This window comes from Eublepharis macularius, chromosome 2, assembly GCF_028583425.1.
Source record: "Eublepharis macularius isolate TG4126 chromosome 2, MPM_Emac_v1.0, whole genome shotgun sequence".
Lineage (NCBI taxonomy): Eukaryota > Metazoa > Chordata > Lepidosauria > Squamata > Eublepharidae > Eublepharis > Eublepharis macularius.
Window position 1 is genome coordinate 135,209,022 of NC_072791.1, and position 16,525 is coordinate 135,225,546.

General features: G+C 39.4%; 1 protein-coding gene across 1 annotated transcript in view; it reads right to left on the minus strand.

The window, feature by feature from the left end:
* Positions 1–16,525, minus strand: part of BRSK2 (BR serine/threonine kinase 2) — a 612,383-nt gene that overhangs the window by 88,095 nt on the left and 507,763 nt on the right. The window contains exons 9-12 of the mRNA XM_054972235.1: positions 9,306–9,337; positions 6,908–7,072; positions 3,620–3,717; positions 1,599–1,749 (exon numbers count right to left, since the gene is read on the minus strand). Of these exons, the coding sequence (XP_054828210.1) occupies positions 1,599–1,749; positions 3,620–3,717; positions 6,908–7,072; positions 9,306–9,337 (446 nt within the window). The remainder of the gene's footprint in view (positions 1–1,598; positions 1,750–3,619; positions 3,718–6,907; positions 7,073–9,305; positions 9,338–16,525) is intronic.

The window sequence follows — 16,525 nt, forward strand, 5'->3', positions numbered from 1 at the left end:
CAGTCCTTGTTGTATGTTTTTGTCATCTGAGAATGACATATGATTTACTAAAACTGAAACCACTAATGAAATACCCCCTTCAATGTGTACACTCATGGAACTGTGAATAATTTTCCTTCATCTATTCTATGGCTGTTCCCATTCTACAATCACATTTTGTGATTTTAGCAGCTACTGTCTAGCACAAATATACCATTAATACTCCAGATGTTTTGTCTGCATTTGCTCTAACTTCCTATAACTTGGACATTGTTCACTGCACATGCCTTCTGTTTTTGAGAACATTACTTCAGAAATATCTCTATTAGACAATCAGTTCCCACCACAACAACATGTTAACACTTAAAGGAGAAAAAAACCTGTTCCTCTAAGGCTGGTGAGCTATGGACTCACAATCCCAAAATAACAAATGGCGGGAACTGCATAAGTGGGCTCAACATAACAGGATCATGGCAAGCACTCATTTTAAAATCAGGGAATTATTTTCTCCCTAATTCCGAGTTTCTTTCTCAAGTGGTTATTCTTACTTTGTTCTACCAAGGCAAGTGCTTGATGCAAACTGGAATATAACACAACATGCTAATTTAGGACACCAACTTCAGATCAGATGCAGACTCTCCCCATGTTATACTCACAGCATTCCAAACATGGAATACTTCCTAGATAAGCAAAAAGTTTAGCACCGTAGGTAAATTATTAGACTTGAGCAAGGAGCTGACTGTAATAATAATACTATAATAGTGCAGTAGTAGTTCAGTCCCAGCATGCTCACCCTTAAAAAAATTTGATACTTCTTTTTTTGCCAGACATTTCAGAACCTAAAATGATACAAATATCCCACTTTGTACCCCCAGCAATAGCTCTTGGTCAGTTACAAAGAGAAACCTTTTTCAAAGCTGACTAAACATTAGACTGTGAATAAGAGAATGACAAGCAGTTTTGTCATGTGCTTTTCGTAGGAGCTGGTCACCAACTAAAATGCTAGGAAATCTTTTCCTGATAAAATCTAACAGCTGAAGCAAGAGCTCATGTTATAAAAATTAAATGGTTCGATTCTGAAAAAATGGGTACTTGCAGACTTACTTAGTATATTTCTATATTATTAAATATAAGTTGGATTTTTTATCTGTAAGACTTTAAGTCCTATTCAAAAAACCAGACGGTTACACAGAGATTTACTGATCTTATGGTTTTTGGGAACACCATTTTTACTGTATGTTACTTATTGCAGCACCATGGCTACCACTTTTCCTCAGTCAATAAGAGAGCTAAAAGAATACATTTCACATTATTTTAAGTACACATATAATGCAGAGTGCAGCCAAGGGCAATTATTTTTTCAACTTAATCATGGTGTCCCCCTGGCTGGAAATGGTCTCCTTTAGCTTACAAAGGTCTCCATTAGTGATTTTTTCATAACACTTCTTTGAAATTCTGTCTAAGAGGCTTAACAAAAAGGTAACAGCAAGAAGCAGAGATTACTTCCCGTGATAAACATCTCATTCTTTAAAATATTGTATGAAATAACTTCCAGAGAACTTTGGCCAATGCTGCAAATGGGATAGACTTCCTGTCTCTGGGCTTTGGGGATCACCTACCTCTGTCCATGCTGTGTCATTTCAATCGCTCTGCGAGCTGGAACTGGAGAACCTCCATCTGTCACACTCAGGACCTCCATTGATTTTCTCTCCGGCCTCCGCTTCCCATGTCTGTTCAGCATTGGAGAGTCCACACGCTTTCTGGGAGGGTCTTTATGCAAAGATAATGCAGTCAACTGAGCATGGCTACAAACACTTCATAGGTCTCTGGTTGATAATATCTTACTTCCCAGAAGACTTCTCACTAAATTTTCTGAACTGCAGAGACAGGAGAGTCCTGATGGAGTGCTGAAACATTAGAAATATCTTCATCCTCCCCTCAGCCAGATCTCATGCTTAACACCACCTTGTTTTGGCCATACCTTGAGTGTCTTAACATAAAAATAGAGCACAAGCTGAGAGCTGAAATGAAAAGGAGATGTTTCTCTTCGGGGACATGCTAAGAACCAAGAAAATTGTGTCAAAATAAGTTATCATACTTGTTTTGACTGTTTACTACTCATTGAAACAAAACTATCACAATTCTCCAAAGAGCAATTTGGCAAGCAGAAGCGCCACTTTAGAAAAGTTTATTTGCTAATTTCATAGCTATACTCAATGGGTAAGAATGAGCTTTGATGTGTTTTCAAGCTTCTTTGCAAGTAGGAATTACCAGAGCAAAGCTTTTAAAATAAGAAATACTGTGGAATTTATGCTTTTGCCGTGGTCTGAAAGGGAGCTATTGTTATGTTTTGGTGAATTGGTTAACAGACAATAAGGAAACTGAGGCTTTTGGACAGGTTTAGACCATATAAAGGATACCAGCAACATTGGTAGAAAGAGAGAAGAAAATATCTCTCTGAGAAAAGGGAATTACAAACACACAGAAAAACAAATACCAGAAGAAATAAAGAGATGAGAACAAAATAATACAGAATAATCTCTCTCGTTTAGCATATGCTAGAATTCAAAAGCCTGCACCTATTGCTTGGGTCTAATGCTTCCCAAACGTTCATGTATACAAAGAAAGGGGCACACTCTTCCTGTGTGACATGAATCTTTAAAGGAAATTATTTCTTTAGCAACTGTTATTAAACTATCAGCACTTCCCTGATCCTTTCCTCTCATCTCATTGTTCAGGGCCACAGTTAATGGCTAATGATGAGATACTCATCAGAAGCATGATTGCTCTCAATTAAACCTTGCTCTGCATTCCCAGAGATACCTCTAGGAGCAAAGAAATTGAACTCACCCACCCTACTTCCCCTGGGAAAGGAAGCTCAACTGACACTCCAATAAAAATGCATGTGAATTATAAAATATGATGACACATCATACAGATACATTCAGCTCAGAAATAAAGCTAACATAATCAGGGAGGATTTTTTTTCTTCCTGTGCAAAGAAATTCCAAGAATAGTTTGTATTTGCATATGAAATGATGGCATGGCATATGCCTGTGATGTCTGGGAGAAGCAGGAAGAATGGATATCTCATATATTTGAGGCATGACATTGCACTTTTATGCACAGAAAGTGGAAATTCCACCACTGCTGAGTTGAAGTTTTGGTAGTAAAATGATCTTCTGTGTCTTTTCTGCCAAAACATATAACCAATGTACTTTAGGAAATCAGGAGAAACAGTTCAGGAAAAAGACTCTCCCTTAACTTCCACAATCTTTTAATTTCGATTTAATGAGAAAGAGAGAAAAGCTGTATGTACTGCATTTGAACGCACGTCTTTGCTGGAAACACTTCCTTTCTTCTGATGGTGTCTGTCTTTTTTGTTACTCAGCTTGGAACATGTTGAGAGATCCAGGGATCCTGTCTGTGACTCCAGCCCAAAGTTCCAACTGCCCACCCACCTGCCTGGCACCCACCCCTCTCCATTTCAAGGTAGAAAGAGCTGGGATCCCTGCTAGTATGAGCACGGCAATTTTTACATACACAAGGAACTTCAGTATCCTTGTGCTATTAGAAATTACTATGATAGGAAAGAATAATAGCAAAGTAAGAGGAACATCAAGGTCCTTTCTGTATATACCTATTTCATTTCTAGGAGGCAGGTCCTCATCCTCATGACTGGGATACCTCTCTTTCCGATCGAGGAGGAGAAAATAAATCATTTTCTCTTGGTTTTCTCTGGGAAAACAACAACAACAACAACAACAATTCATGACAACCATCTAGCTTTCTTGAAGAAAATTAAAACTCAGTTATCTCAACTTGTTTGAGAATGAGGATCTAGAGCAAATGTTATTTGTATGGTTTTAGTTGCATGAATAACTACTCCATGAAGAATCAATACTGCGTTGTTCACAAAAGTAAATCACTGCCATGAGCAGTTTTTACCAGGGGTCTGCTGGTTGACATCATGCCTGCACAGTCTCTGACCTACGTATCCCACAGAACTCTGATGTGTTTTAAAGTGTGTGTTAAGTTTGTGCTTACCCTTTGAACACCAATTAGGAAAAAGAAGTAACTTAACAGATGAAAATGCTACATAGGAAGTAAAGCATGCTTCCCAAGGACCAAGCCACAAACACCACACCTGTACAATGTGCATTAATTTCAATGGCCTTTGCAGGGCTTCTTTTCTGGGAAAAGAGGCGGTGGATCTTTCTATTATCACATGTAAACGTGTGAAGCATGTGCGTGCCACTGGAAACACACGATGATGTCACTTCTGGGAAGTGACATCACTTTGGGACATGACCTCGCTTCCCAGAAATGACCTTGCTTCCTGGAAGCGAGGTCATCGTATAGGGTGCAGCCACCCCCCGGAGAGCTCCCTCGATTCAAACCTGCCCACCTCCCCGCCCCTTACTTGGCAGCAATGTTCCCTCTAAGCAATGCAGTGTTGTGAGCCATAAATCTACTTTCTGAGCAGCAAATTGCAAGTTAGGTCACACCTTTTCCAAAACCAGAATCCATTTGATTAAAAGACTTTTGAATTAGATTGTCTGAGGCATTGGTACTGGGTGCCATCAATATTTTGATGACACCCATTTATGCATGTGATTCTCAAAAGCTTATGCATCAATAGAGTTGGTTAGTCTTGAAGGTACTATTGGACTCTTTACTATTTTGCACTAACACGAGAAAGAAAGAAGGAAGCAAGGAAAGAAGGAGGGAGGGAGGAAGAGAAAGGCCAGGGAAGAGGCCAAGGAAGCAGGCGGCCTGGGAGAAGATCCACCCAGAGAGATGGCCCACAGGTCTTTGGGCACAGAGGGCAGGGCCACTAGTCATGTGATCTTTTTTCAGAGGTGCCAGATCTCAGATCCTGGGAGATCCTGCTGAAAAAAAGCCCTGGGCCTTTGTAAAATATGCAATAACCATATTGACTCAAAAAGAAGATGAGTCTGAATGTAAGACAACCCCCTTAAAAACGTTATACAAACAAATATATATATATTATTGTAACCTGTATGCAAATATAAGACAACCCCTTCTGGGAAAAATAGTCTTCCATTTGAGTAAATACAGTAATTAAACTCCATTGAACATCATCATAAACTATTGTATTAACTCATAGCCTTAGTAAACAACACCACTGAACAAATGGATAATGGGCAACAGGCTGGTTATTCTTGCTTTCACTTTCACTATTAGCTCTGATTCAGGGCTTCTTTCTTATAGCTCATTGACAAAACTCTTGCTTTCCATATACAGGACCAATGTTTTATTATTGAATCGATTCAACTCAGCTAGGGCTCTCAGGGAAAAACACTAGGAAAAATCCCTGCCTGAGTGCTTATTCAAATGCACAGATATAGCATGTGGTACAATCTTACCTGAACCATACTATGGTCCTATCTGGATGAGATTGCATATTTGAATATCTCCCCCTAGGGTCACCAGCTCCCCAGGGGCCAAAGCAAGGTGTGAGCAGAGGTCTGGGGGTAGCAGGGTACTAATCTCCCATATGCATGCTTCTGCACGCCCCCCCCCATCTTTCGAGAAAATGACATCATTTTCCAGTACAAGGGAGGAAACTATGGCTTGTGCTGGAGACCATTTCATTAAAAGTTGTCTCCAAACAGGAGATTTTTAATGAATTGGGTCTTGGACTGCCCCACAGCTTTACCAGGGTGATTTTTAATGAACTGAGGGTGATTTTTAATGAACTGAGAGCCAAGCTACAAGTGACGCCTGATACAGGTTTGACACTTGTCAGCTTCCCTCAGGTTTTGATGGGAAATGTAGGCATCCTGGTCTTGCAGCTGTAATGGAGAGCCAAGCTGTAAAACCAGGATGCCTACATTTCCCATCAAAACTTGAGGGAAGCTGACAAGTGTCCAACCTGTGTAAGGCGTCACTTGTAGCTTGGCTCTGAGGTTCAGTGCAAACTGCAGCTTCCCTGTCACGCTGAAAATGACATCATTTTCTGGTGTAATGTCATTTTACAGAATAACATCATTTTCCAGCATATCAGGGGAGCACAGATATGAGCTTTCCCCCCATAGTGCCTTCCTTCTCTGCCATCAAGGTGAACAGGGCTGAGGGGTGGCAGTTGGGGGCAGGGAATCCCCTGCCCCAAGTGTAGAGGTTTTTTTGACAAGCCTACCTCCCCCATACAAAAAAAATTCCCTACACATAGGAAACTATCAAGCAAAACCAACATTTATTTTTTTACATTGATAAATATTTGAATATAAAACCCATTTACAACTCTGTAGTCTGAGGTGGTACAACTCAAGGCTTGCTTAATATAGCATGTCATGATGCAACAGTATTCCTGCCACAATTGCATCAGTAGTCAGTAATCTTTGGGAGCCAAATACAAAATCTTCTGCCACTGTGCACTGAAAATCATAAGCGACAAAGATCACTGGCTTGACTAGGAGGTTCTTTCACTTCCCAAACTGTTGAGAAATAATAGTCTAGATGGGTAGCCGTGTTGGTCTGTGGTAGAACAGCAAGATTTGAGTCCAGTGGCACCTTAGAGACCAACAAGATTTTCAGTGTGGGAAATAACAGTTCACCTTAATATAGGTGGCCCAGAGAGAAAGAAATCCATATTCTAAAGTGAGTTTATGCAATGCAGGACAGGGTTCCTGCAAGTGTAATAGTTGTGCAAAAGAGTGAATTTCAGCAGCTGTAATTTGCCATATTATAGTACTGCAAGAATGCCAAAGTTCCCTGCTCAGAATTGCAACAGTACAATCCTAAGAACATTTTCTGTGCACTAAACCCCACTGAATAGGATTCTGAGTAAAACTGCTTTGGATTGTTCTCAAAATAATAGCAGCCTGCTCTCCGTTTCCATTGGTAATAATTAACATACACTCAAAGAACTTGTATTTTTAAAAAAGACTACAGAAGTGCTTACTCTTCCGATAACAAGTCCTGTAAGAGTTTATTTCTGTCACGGAAGCAACCTAACGAGTGCATACTGTCTAAAACATCAGGATCAATGTCCTCCAGGGAAGGGAGAGAGCGGATTTGCACCTTTCGAGGAATTGGTTGTTCTGGTTCTGGTTCATTCTTACCCCCTCTGCAAAACAGAAGAAGTAAAATACAGCAACATTAACAGCAGTAAGAAGACTGTCTTCCCAAGGGGGACGTTTTAGCCAACTTTCCTCTGTCTTCAGAATTCAACAGGATAAAACAGAGTGTAATACCCTATCAAAAAGGTAGCACAACCTCACAGTAGCACAACTACCAGTCTAATAGCTGTGCAATGTTTCAGAGCCATATGTTTGTAGACCAATTGGCAGAGATCCCCTGCTGCAATTACAGGTGCTGCCCCATGAAGAAATCAAATTTTGGGCTACAGGCCTACAAAGTACCATTTGTTTACTTATTAATAATATGTTGAAGTGTGAACACTGAACAATTACTGCTTCAAAAACTTCCACTCAAACAGGTGTGGTATATGAAGGCATATGCATTTTTATGACCAATTCTGTGTTTTAATTATCACATGCTCAGCTGAATGAAAGGCACTTTGGCTAGGTCAGACGTGAGCTATTGCAAAATAGCTCTTTCACATCAACAGTCATTTTTAAAGTATGGGCTGACATATCCTGTCTTCAGATATTTTGATAGACATTTATCTTTTGGATTTCATAGCCCACCTTTTTGAATTAAGGACTGCTTTAAATGAAGAGCCTTTCCCATAACAGCAATCCTACAAAAACTGAGTGGGGGATTTAAATGTCCCTCTTCCTGCGCTGCACAGCAGCAGGGAAAGGGAAATTTAAATTCCAGCAGGCTGCAATCAGCCCTTGTCAGAGTTTTCCCTGACAGGTGGCTGAGTCAAGGGTGAAGTGTCCCTGGGCTTAGATTGGGGTTTCCAGGGCCACAGCAGTTCAGACAGAGTTCAGAAAGTCCGTGTCTACTGTTGCCAAGGGAATTGATTGAAAGGCGCCAAACTGTCTGGCTTGACGAACAGCTGATGAACACCATGAACAGGGCTTGGAACAAACACATGTTTGTCGGGAACGGGGCCTCACGAACAGCTTGCTCGCGGACAGCTGATCAGGCTGTTCATGGCTTTTTTTTGTTCGTATTGCTGTTCGTGCCCACCTCTAATCTTGATTGTGAACCTCCTTGAGTAAATCTTTTAGAAAAATAGTAATACATTTCAATATAAATAAACAAATCACTACAGGATTACTACCCTGGAAATAACCAGGAAGGTTAGCTGAAAGACATGTCTTTTCAACAGTGCTGACTATGGAAACATCAAAGAAATTTTTTACTGGGGCAATGAAGATCTCCCTGACATGTGCACCCATGCATCACTTCGCTATTGTTCCATTTTATTTTTAGTATGGTGGCACTTTTATGTAATGTAAAAAAACAATATCTTATTCTTAAGTACATGATGAAGCACAATCAAGATCTATATTATATAATAATCCCTTTAAAGTGCTGTCTTCTCAGCATCTCATCTGTCAGAACAATGCATATTTAAAGACCTTTTCTATCTCGCTTTTGATGCTCTCTCTCACATGTCTTAATAGCAGAGCAACATTCACATCAGCAAATTTTGCTGTTACAAGTCCTGTTCATGTTTTAAAAAGAGGCACATGGGCTACTGAGGGGACACCCCTTGCCTGCAAATGATTATTGCTTCAGCTGCATGAAGAGAAATCCCAGGAATGCTGTCAAGATATTCAGCTACTTTGCCTGTGATGTTTTATGTTGGATTCTTTTTAGTTATCTCCAAAAGGGGGAGAATAGTGAGGCCTAGACACTGACAGTATTGTTCAAATCAGGGACAGAAGAGAGGCGTTTTGGGGATGGAGGGAGCTCTGCAAATTATGCTGCACTCACAGTTCCCTGGATTTTATTAATTTATTAATTTATTTGCATTTATATATTATCTATAGTCTGTCTTTCTCACTGAGACTCAGGTAGATTACACAGTATAAGTCAATATGATCAAAAGCTGGGACATTCAATAAACTATACAATAGAGTATGAATTGCAGAAATTTGAAAACAGACATAAATATGAATACAGAGATGAAACATAGCTGAAACAAAACATAATTTGTCATGACCTATTAAACTCAGTAGGAGCATATCTACATCAACACATAGTAACTGGAAGTATAATCAACAGTCCCTGTCTCTTTACCAAAGCATCTCTCTGAGCCATTTCTTACAGCACAGGCCTATGATAGTCTTCATACAGAAACTATTTACAAGTCTCTAGCTTCCTGAAAAGAATTGCACTTAACAGTGTTTACCATACTTTGGTAAAAAAAAGTTACTTACATATACCATATGTGCTTCTGAATGTGTTCTAGCTATAAGAAAAGAGAAAACAAAAGGAATTAATAGAACAGAAAAGAAGTTGTTGAATGACAGTACTGAGTATTGTCTTTTGGAGCTTAACCAGTATCAAAAATATAGAGATGTGCATATCTGGACAAGGACTCCAGTTTTCAGTATCTCCACGATGGACAGCTGAGACAACACTCCTTTGGTACACTTTCTCATTCCATCCCATATATGCTTGTGGCTGCTGCTGTTCATGTTTACCTGGAACTACACTATACATCACACATTTCAGATGAAAAAAGAAGGGAAGGACTTGCCAAAACTTACAGGTGATTCAAGGATTGGGACACACCCACTAAAATTGATTGAAAAACAATTAAACCTAGGGACTAGAATTGCTATGGCTTTCATCTTTAGTACCTGAATGTGATTCAAAAGTGTAGAAGTAGCAATGGCTGTAAGCAGAAGGCAAGTGGCAAACATTTTCTTGTGGCATCAATATTGTACAGGTCATGGACAAAACTTTCCATTCTTCTGCATTAAAGGGAATAGGTACAATTTCCACTGAAAACATGTGGGGTTTTTTTGGTATTCCAGCAATAAATTTTCACTTTACCACTGCAATATCAGTGTTTGTTTTTGCCTTGTTTCATCTTGGTAACTGGAGCAGCCCTCACCTGGATCCATTAAGACTAGACTATTATAATGAACTCTACGTGGGTCAGTCCTTGAAGTCAACCCAGAACACCAGTTGGTACAGAATGTAGCAGTTCAATAATATTGGGAGCAATAAAGAGTATGCATATCACACCCATTCTGCAGTCACTATGAGCTGAACTACACAAGATGAATTACATGTGTTTCCCTCCGTACTTTCCTGTTCACTGGCACACTTCAGGCACACAGCAGTCAATCTGATGTATGGACTGGCATGGGATTTTTCCTTTTTCCTTCAAGATGAGGGAATATCCCATGATGCACATTTTGTTTGTGCATGTTCATATCTTCCTCAGCAATACAGAGCAAATTCAGTAAAATTCAGCCATTGTTTCCAAATGGAAATGTGATTCAGGGCTTTCTGGGGGCCTGGGGGACCATTTTGGACCGAATTTTACCAAATTTGCTGGGGACCTACTAACTGTCTTCTAATGACACCCCAAATTTCAGTGAGATTGGACTTTAGGGACCATTTTATATCCCCCCAAGATGGTGCCCCCTGCCATCTCCAATCTCCATTATTCTCTATGGGGAAAACTATGGGGGCTATCTAGGGGGAATAGGGGTGGCATTTTGCAAACAAAATCTACAAAATTTTCATGGGACATACTCTTGACTGTCCTCTAAAGACCTCCCCAGGTTCCACAAAGATTGGACCCCTGAAGGCCATTATATGCCCCCCAAGACAGTGCCCCCAGCCACCTCCAATCTCCATTATTCCCTATGGGAAAACTAGGGGAGCTATTTAGGGGTGCTTTTTAGGGAGCTGGGGTGGCATTTTGCAAGCAAAATTTATCAAATGTGCAGGGATCTACTCCTACCTTTCCTCTAAAGACCCCACAAGTTTCATGGAGATTGGACCTTGAGTGGCCATTTTATGGCCCTGCAAAAAAGGTACCCCCAGCCACCGCATTTGTTTCTGTTATGGGAAAAAACTAACTCCCACTGCAGAAACACACGGATCATGGCTGCTATGGCCACAGACATACTATCAATTACAATCTACACACTAGACAGCCCAAAGGAACCAAAATGAAGACCCCCCTCCAAAAAAACCAGCGCCCCTGAGCAGGCTGACCAGCCACTCTCCATTGTTCCCTATGAAGATCAACATCAAACCAGAGAATCATTCAAACCAAAATGAAGCAAGGGGGGACAGTCTTGCAACTGGAAATACAGTTAAGCAAGTCTAGGCAAAATGTTCAACAACCCCAGTTTCCTAAAAAATAACAATTTTCAGTCCATTTCATTTCAACAGAAAAGATGCAACACAGGCTTAAATCAGTCACTGAAACCAATAACTAAAAAAGCTTAACTTGGCTGGATAGAGGCTTGAGCTTTTAAAATAAACATGTTATTCCATGTGCCTCAAAAGAGAAAAGCGAAAAGTCTAACTAGATTTTGGAAGAGAAAAAGAAGGTCTTTAAAATAAGCATTTGCTAACTTCAAAATAGATCTAGAAAGATAAGCTGAGCTATTGTTTAGTAACCTTAAATTTACTATTCTAATGTTCTGTTACTTATTTGAAGTGCTCTCCTTGCATCAGTTTGGTTCTGGGTGGCGGCGGGGTCCATTCCCTGGCTTGAGTTTGCTTCTAGTTGCAGAACAGTCCCTTGCTACTCATGGTCCAATCTCCCTGAAACTTGGGGGGCAGGGTATCTTTAGAGGACAGTCAGAAGTATGTCTCCTGACGATTTTGTAGATTTCTTTTGCAAAATGCCAACCTCATCCCCCTGGATAGCCCCCATAGTTTTCCCTAGAGGGAATAATGGAAATTGGAGGAGGCAGGGGGTACGTTCTTGAGGGGGGCATAAGATGCGCCCTCAAAGTCCAATCATCATGAAACTTGAGGAGGGGTTGTTAGAGTTTAGGAGTAGGCCTCCAGCAAATTTAGTAAAATTTGGTCAAAATATGCCCCCCCAGGCTCCCAGAAAGCCCCAAATCGCGTTTTCCATTGGAAACAATGGCCGAATTTGTCCATATTTGCTCTGTACTACCAAGGAAGATTTGAGCATGTGTGAAGAGAAAGTACATCATGAGATACCATCTCTCGTCTCCCCTCATGCTGGCCAAAATCAACGTTGTGCACCAGCGACTCACTAATTATGACCATGGACACTCGCAAATGCAGCTACACACATAGGCTGAAGTTACAGGAGACAGCTTGTGGAAAAGTGAACATGGGGATGTTGGTGCATATATACTTCAAAACTCACATTTAAACCCGCGTAAGTTGTCTCATGTAGTTTAGCTGTACATTGGCTACCCATCAGTTACTCGGTTTAATTCAAGGTACTGACCATCACATAACAAGGCTATCCATGGCTATTGGATCTTGGCTATCTGAAAAACTGCCTCTCCTCCTTTTTCCTGCCATGGCAGCTTTGATCGTCTAAGCTGTATCTTTTGATGATGCAACCCTACACATTGGCAAGATCAGCTATTGCCTATACACAGGCGTACCCTGCAGCAGCCACTACCTTGTGGAATGGCCTGCCCGAAGAAGTCAGGAAGGCCCCACTCTTCTGTTTTTCCACAAACTATATAAAATAGAATTGTTCAAGATAGCGTATTTATGAAGGCAATAGGATTTATAGTAGAAAGGAATAGTTCACAACGGTGCTTTTACAAAAGAATGGGACTGTGGACTAGACCTGCTATCTATAGTATGTATTATCTGTTTACTGTATGTATTGTCCTACTCCCACTGCATTGCCTTATATAATACCATTTTCTGTAATCAGTTAAGTTTTATTAATATGCATCAATTTGCAACCGTGTTTTTATCAGATATTACTGACTTTAAGGTACGTTGTAAATAAATCTGAATAAACCTATTTTCTATCATTTTCAGTGTAGTCTTAGGAAGAGTTATTCCCATCTAAGCCTGTTGAAATCAATGTGTTTAGACTGGAGTAACTCTGCTTAGGATTGCACTGTTTGTGCCCTAATTGGAATACAGGGTACAATGCCCACCTGGTACACTGGGAATGTTCTCCAAGATTGTTCTTTTTGGCATGCACCGTATGAAGAGGCATAGCCACTAATGACTTCAGACAGAGTGCAGACGTTATAGTTAAGGCATGTCCAAGTCTCTTTCATGCCTGCTTCTTTCCTTTCCTTTCCTGTCTTACATTGAGATGTGTCAGCATAGCTCACCAAGCCTTAAGACTTGCAAGTTCATGGCTCCAGTCAATGGAGCTACAGACATTTTAACCCTTCATATAAATCATAAGATGGAAGTACTTTCACTGTTTTTTTCACTTAAGTCTAAAGATTCATTCCACTGCATAGTTCTAAAGAAGGATTGGTCAAGAATTGCTCTTAAGAGAGTGCTTTCTTATTATCCCATGCTGAAAAAATTCTTAGAATAAAAGTGATGTATAAAAACAGCTTCTATGCTTATTCAAGTCTAATTGCACTGAAATATTAAAATGACATTAAAAATGCCTGCTTGATGCTGCCAACACACTCATTACTCTTTTTTAAAAAATACAGTGATTAATTAATGCTTTGTTGCTTTTCATCTACTTTAAAATGATAAGGAAGGTTACAGGAGAGAAATTGGTTTTGACAAGAAGATGACTGTAGGCTTTTTGCTATACAGCACAAGGTAGGCCCGTCCACAGTGGGTTAATCTCACTCCTTCTACCTTCATTTATACATGGTATTTAAAACTGGCTGAGTGGCAAAGGCATTTAATAGGCTTTCCCAGGAGGTTTTTCTCTCCTCACTGGAGAATCCAGTTTTGAGGGAAACTATAAAAATTGCCTAAATTTCATTATATCGTTTTGATTTTTAAAAAACCAAGCTGTATAGTCACAGATACAGTGCCAGTCCTAACCCTAGGAAGTGATGGAGCAAAGGCCACAGTTTTGCAGCTGTCCCTGCAAAGAAGATGCCAAAAAATTAAGTAACAAAATTGTATTAACAAGCCAGAGGAAGAGAAACAGCAAGCCCCATTGTCTTACAAAAGAAAAACAAAGTGGAAAGCGGGGGCATCTCCGGAACCAAACTAGAAACCAACAAGGGAAAACCCTTCTGGAAGGAATCAACTGATCTATGAACAAGTACAAACAATATACAATTTTTAACAATATTTTTAAATTTTTATAATTATATATTATTAAAGTGCAAAGTGCTCCAAGTGTTGTGAATAAATAACACTTCTTCACTGGCTCATAACAATATAATAGACATCCAAATGTTCCATATGCAGTTATTTGCTTAGAAACTGACTTAATTTTAGTGGAAACGAGGGCATGGCTTATGACATTTAAATACTGGCTACGGTTACATTATAATTCTGACCCTGGGAGCTTTATATATCAAATGCTTTCAGAGTCCAATGTGTCAAACTGGTCAGCGCATATCATGGAAAAAATGGAAGGCATGGGTATATCTGTGAACTCACTGTCTATGTTAACATCAAATGCGGCATTTCATCAAATTAAGAGTAGGTTGCTAGATATCGAGTGCCAGAAGTTATATAGCCTGGCTACTAAAACCTGCTCTCCCCTGAGCTTTGAAGTCCCCCTCACTGTAGGGAGGATGGCTCCATATTTATCCTCCCTGCAGGTGCCCCAACTTCGTAGAGCTTATTCTTTGGCCAGGTGCAATGCTATGCCTTCGGCCATTCTACATGGCAAATTTAACAGGATAGACTATTCAGCTAGATGCTGTTTATGTGAACAAAATTTGTATGCTGGTATACATCAAATATACTTAAAACTGTCTTAACTAGTATGATGGATTGTTCTGAGTCGCTCAAAGTCTATAGACTGTTGAACGATACCTTTCATGATGTAACCGAGAAGGTGGCTGAGTTTCTCCATTCTGCCTTGAAGTTGCATCAAAGGATATCACGGAGTTAAGCTCTAAATATATTTTTGTATTTGTAATACAGCATTCTTTTAACTCTGTTCTTTCTTTTTTGTAAGTGGATAACTTGAATTGCTGCTATATGCCAATAAAGGCTAACTTGACTTGACTTGACTTGACATCCAAATACTCATATGTCTATTCTTTCATGACCACCTAGTTGGTGATCATGTTGCACCTAGTTGGTGCAACAATCTGACAGGCTAGAGCCTCCCACGGCTCTAGCCCATTGGATTGTTGCACCAACTAGGTGATCCTGAAAGAATAGACCATATGAGTATTTGGATGTCTATTATATTGTTATAAGCCTGTGAAGAAGTGTTGGACGAAACGGGATTCTAGAAGCTGGCAAAGCCCTTAGGCTTGGTTCTGTAGCTTTTGGACCAGTGGGACCTTCTTGTTCCGAGTCCATATCACTGGACATCCTTGGTTGTCAATATATATATCCATACCTAGAAGAAACAACAAGTGATAGCAACATTACAACGCTGTATGATTGGACTGGTTTTTTGTTCTACTTACCTGTTGAACTTCTTCCTCACCAGTTGGACTACATTATAAATTGTACCTATTGTGGATATTTTTGTAGACTGGAAGGACTGTGGATTAATTATTTTTGTATTTATTACTGTAGTTATTATTGCATTTATTGGAATGGTTATTTATTCACAACACTTGGGGCACTTTGCGCTTTAATAATAAATAATTATAAAAATTTAAAAATATTGTTAAAAATTATATATTGTTTGTGCTTGTTCATAGATAAGTTGATTCCTTCCGGAAAAGTTTTCCCTTGTTGGTTTCTAACAAAAGGAAAAGTCAGACACAAACCTCAGCTGGTTAAGTCACCAGGATTTTTAAGACTGACTTCCATGGGTTGTAGATTACATCAAACAAATGGACACCAGCAATATTTATATGCCCTAAAACATGTCACACTCTCAAGCCTCTGTTTTATCAATACATATCAGAGGGAACCACAGTAGATATGAAAATAAAAGCATGATCAAGAAAAACCTTTGTAATAACCAAATTAGACAAATGGAGAATTATAAACTTGCATTTGCTTAGGGTTCAAGAGTGTTTTATCTTCTACTGAGATGCCAAACACTAATCTAAGAAGTAATTTAGAAATATTTTATTAGAAGGAATTTTAGTTTTATGTTTCTTAATATATAATCCCATACAGAAAGAATCTGTGAGTTCAGTAACTGTACACAAAATCATTTCTGGTGCCTAAAATATTGGCTGTCTGATAGTAAAAATACCTACGAAAATTCTAAAAGTATCATCTATTAAATAAGCATGCTACTTTTCAAAATTATCTATACTGCTAAATTCTAACCAAACAAAACTAAAATGGAATATGCTAAAGGTGATACAAAATGGCAAGTCAAAATGGCATAAATTTTCAGTAAAAAGCAGCAAAATGCATCTTGATTTAAAAAAAAATTCTTCCTACAGAGCATAAAAAAGAAACTAAGTATACATATAATACAAAATAACTTGCTGCAAGGACATACAAAGTTGGTATGCTGGGCATGCAAAGATAACCCAGAAATCTCAGAGGCATAATATGATGCATCCAGGGTATTAGGAGTAGACATGGGCACGAA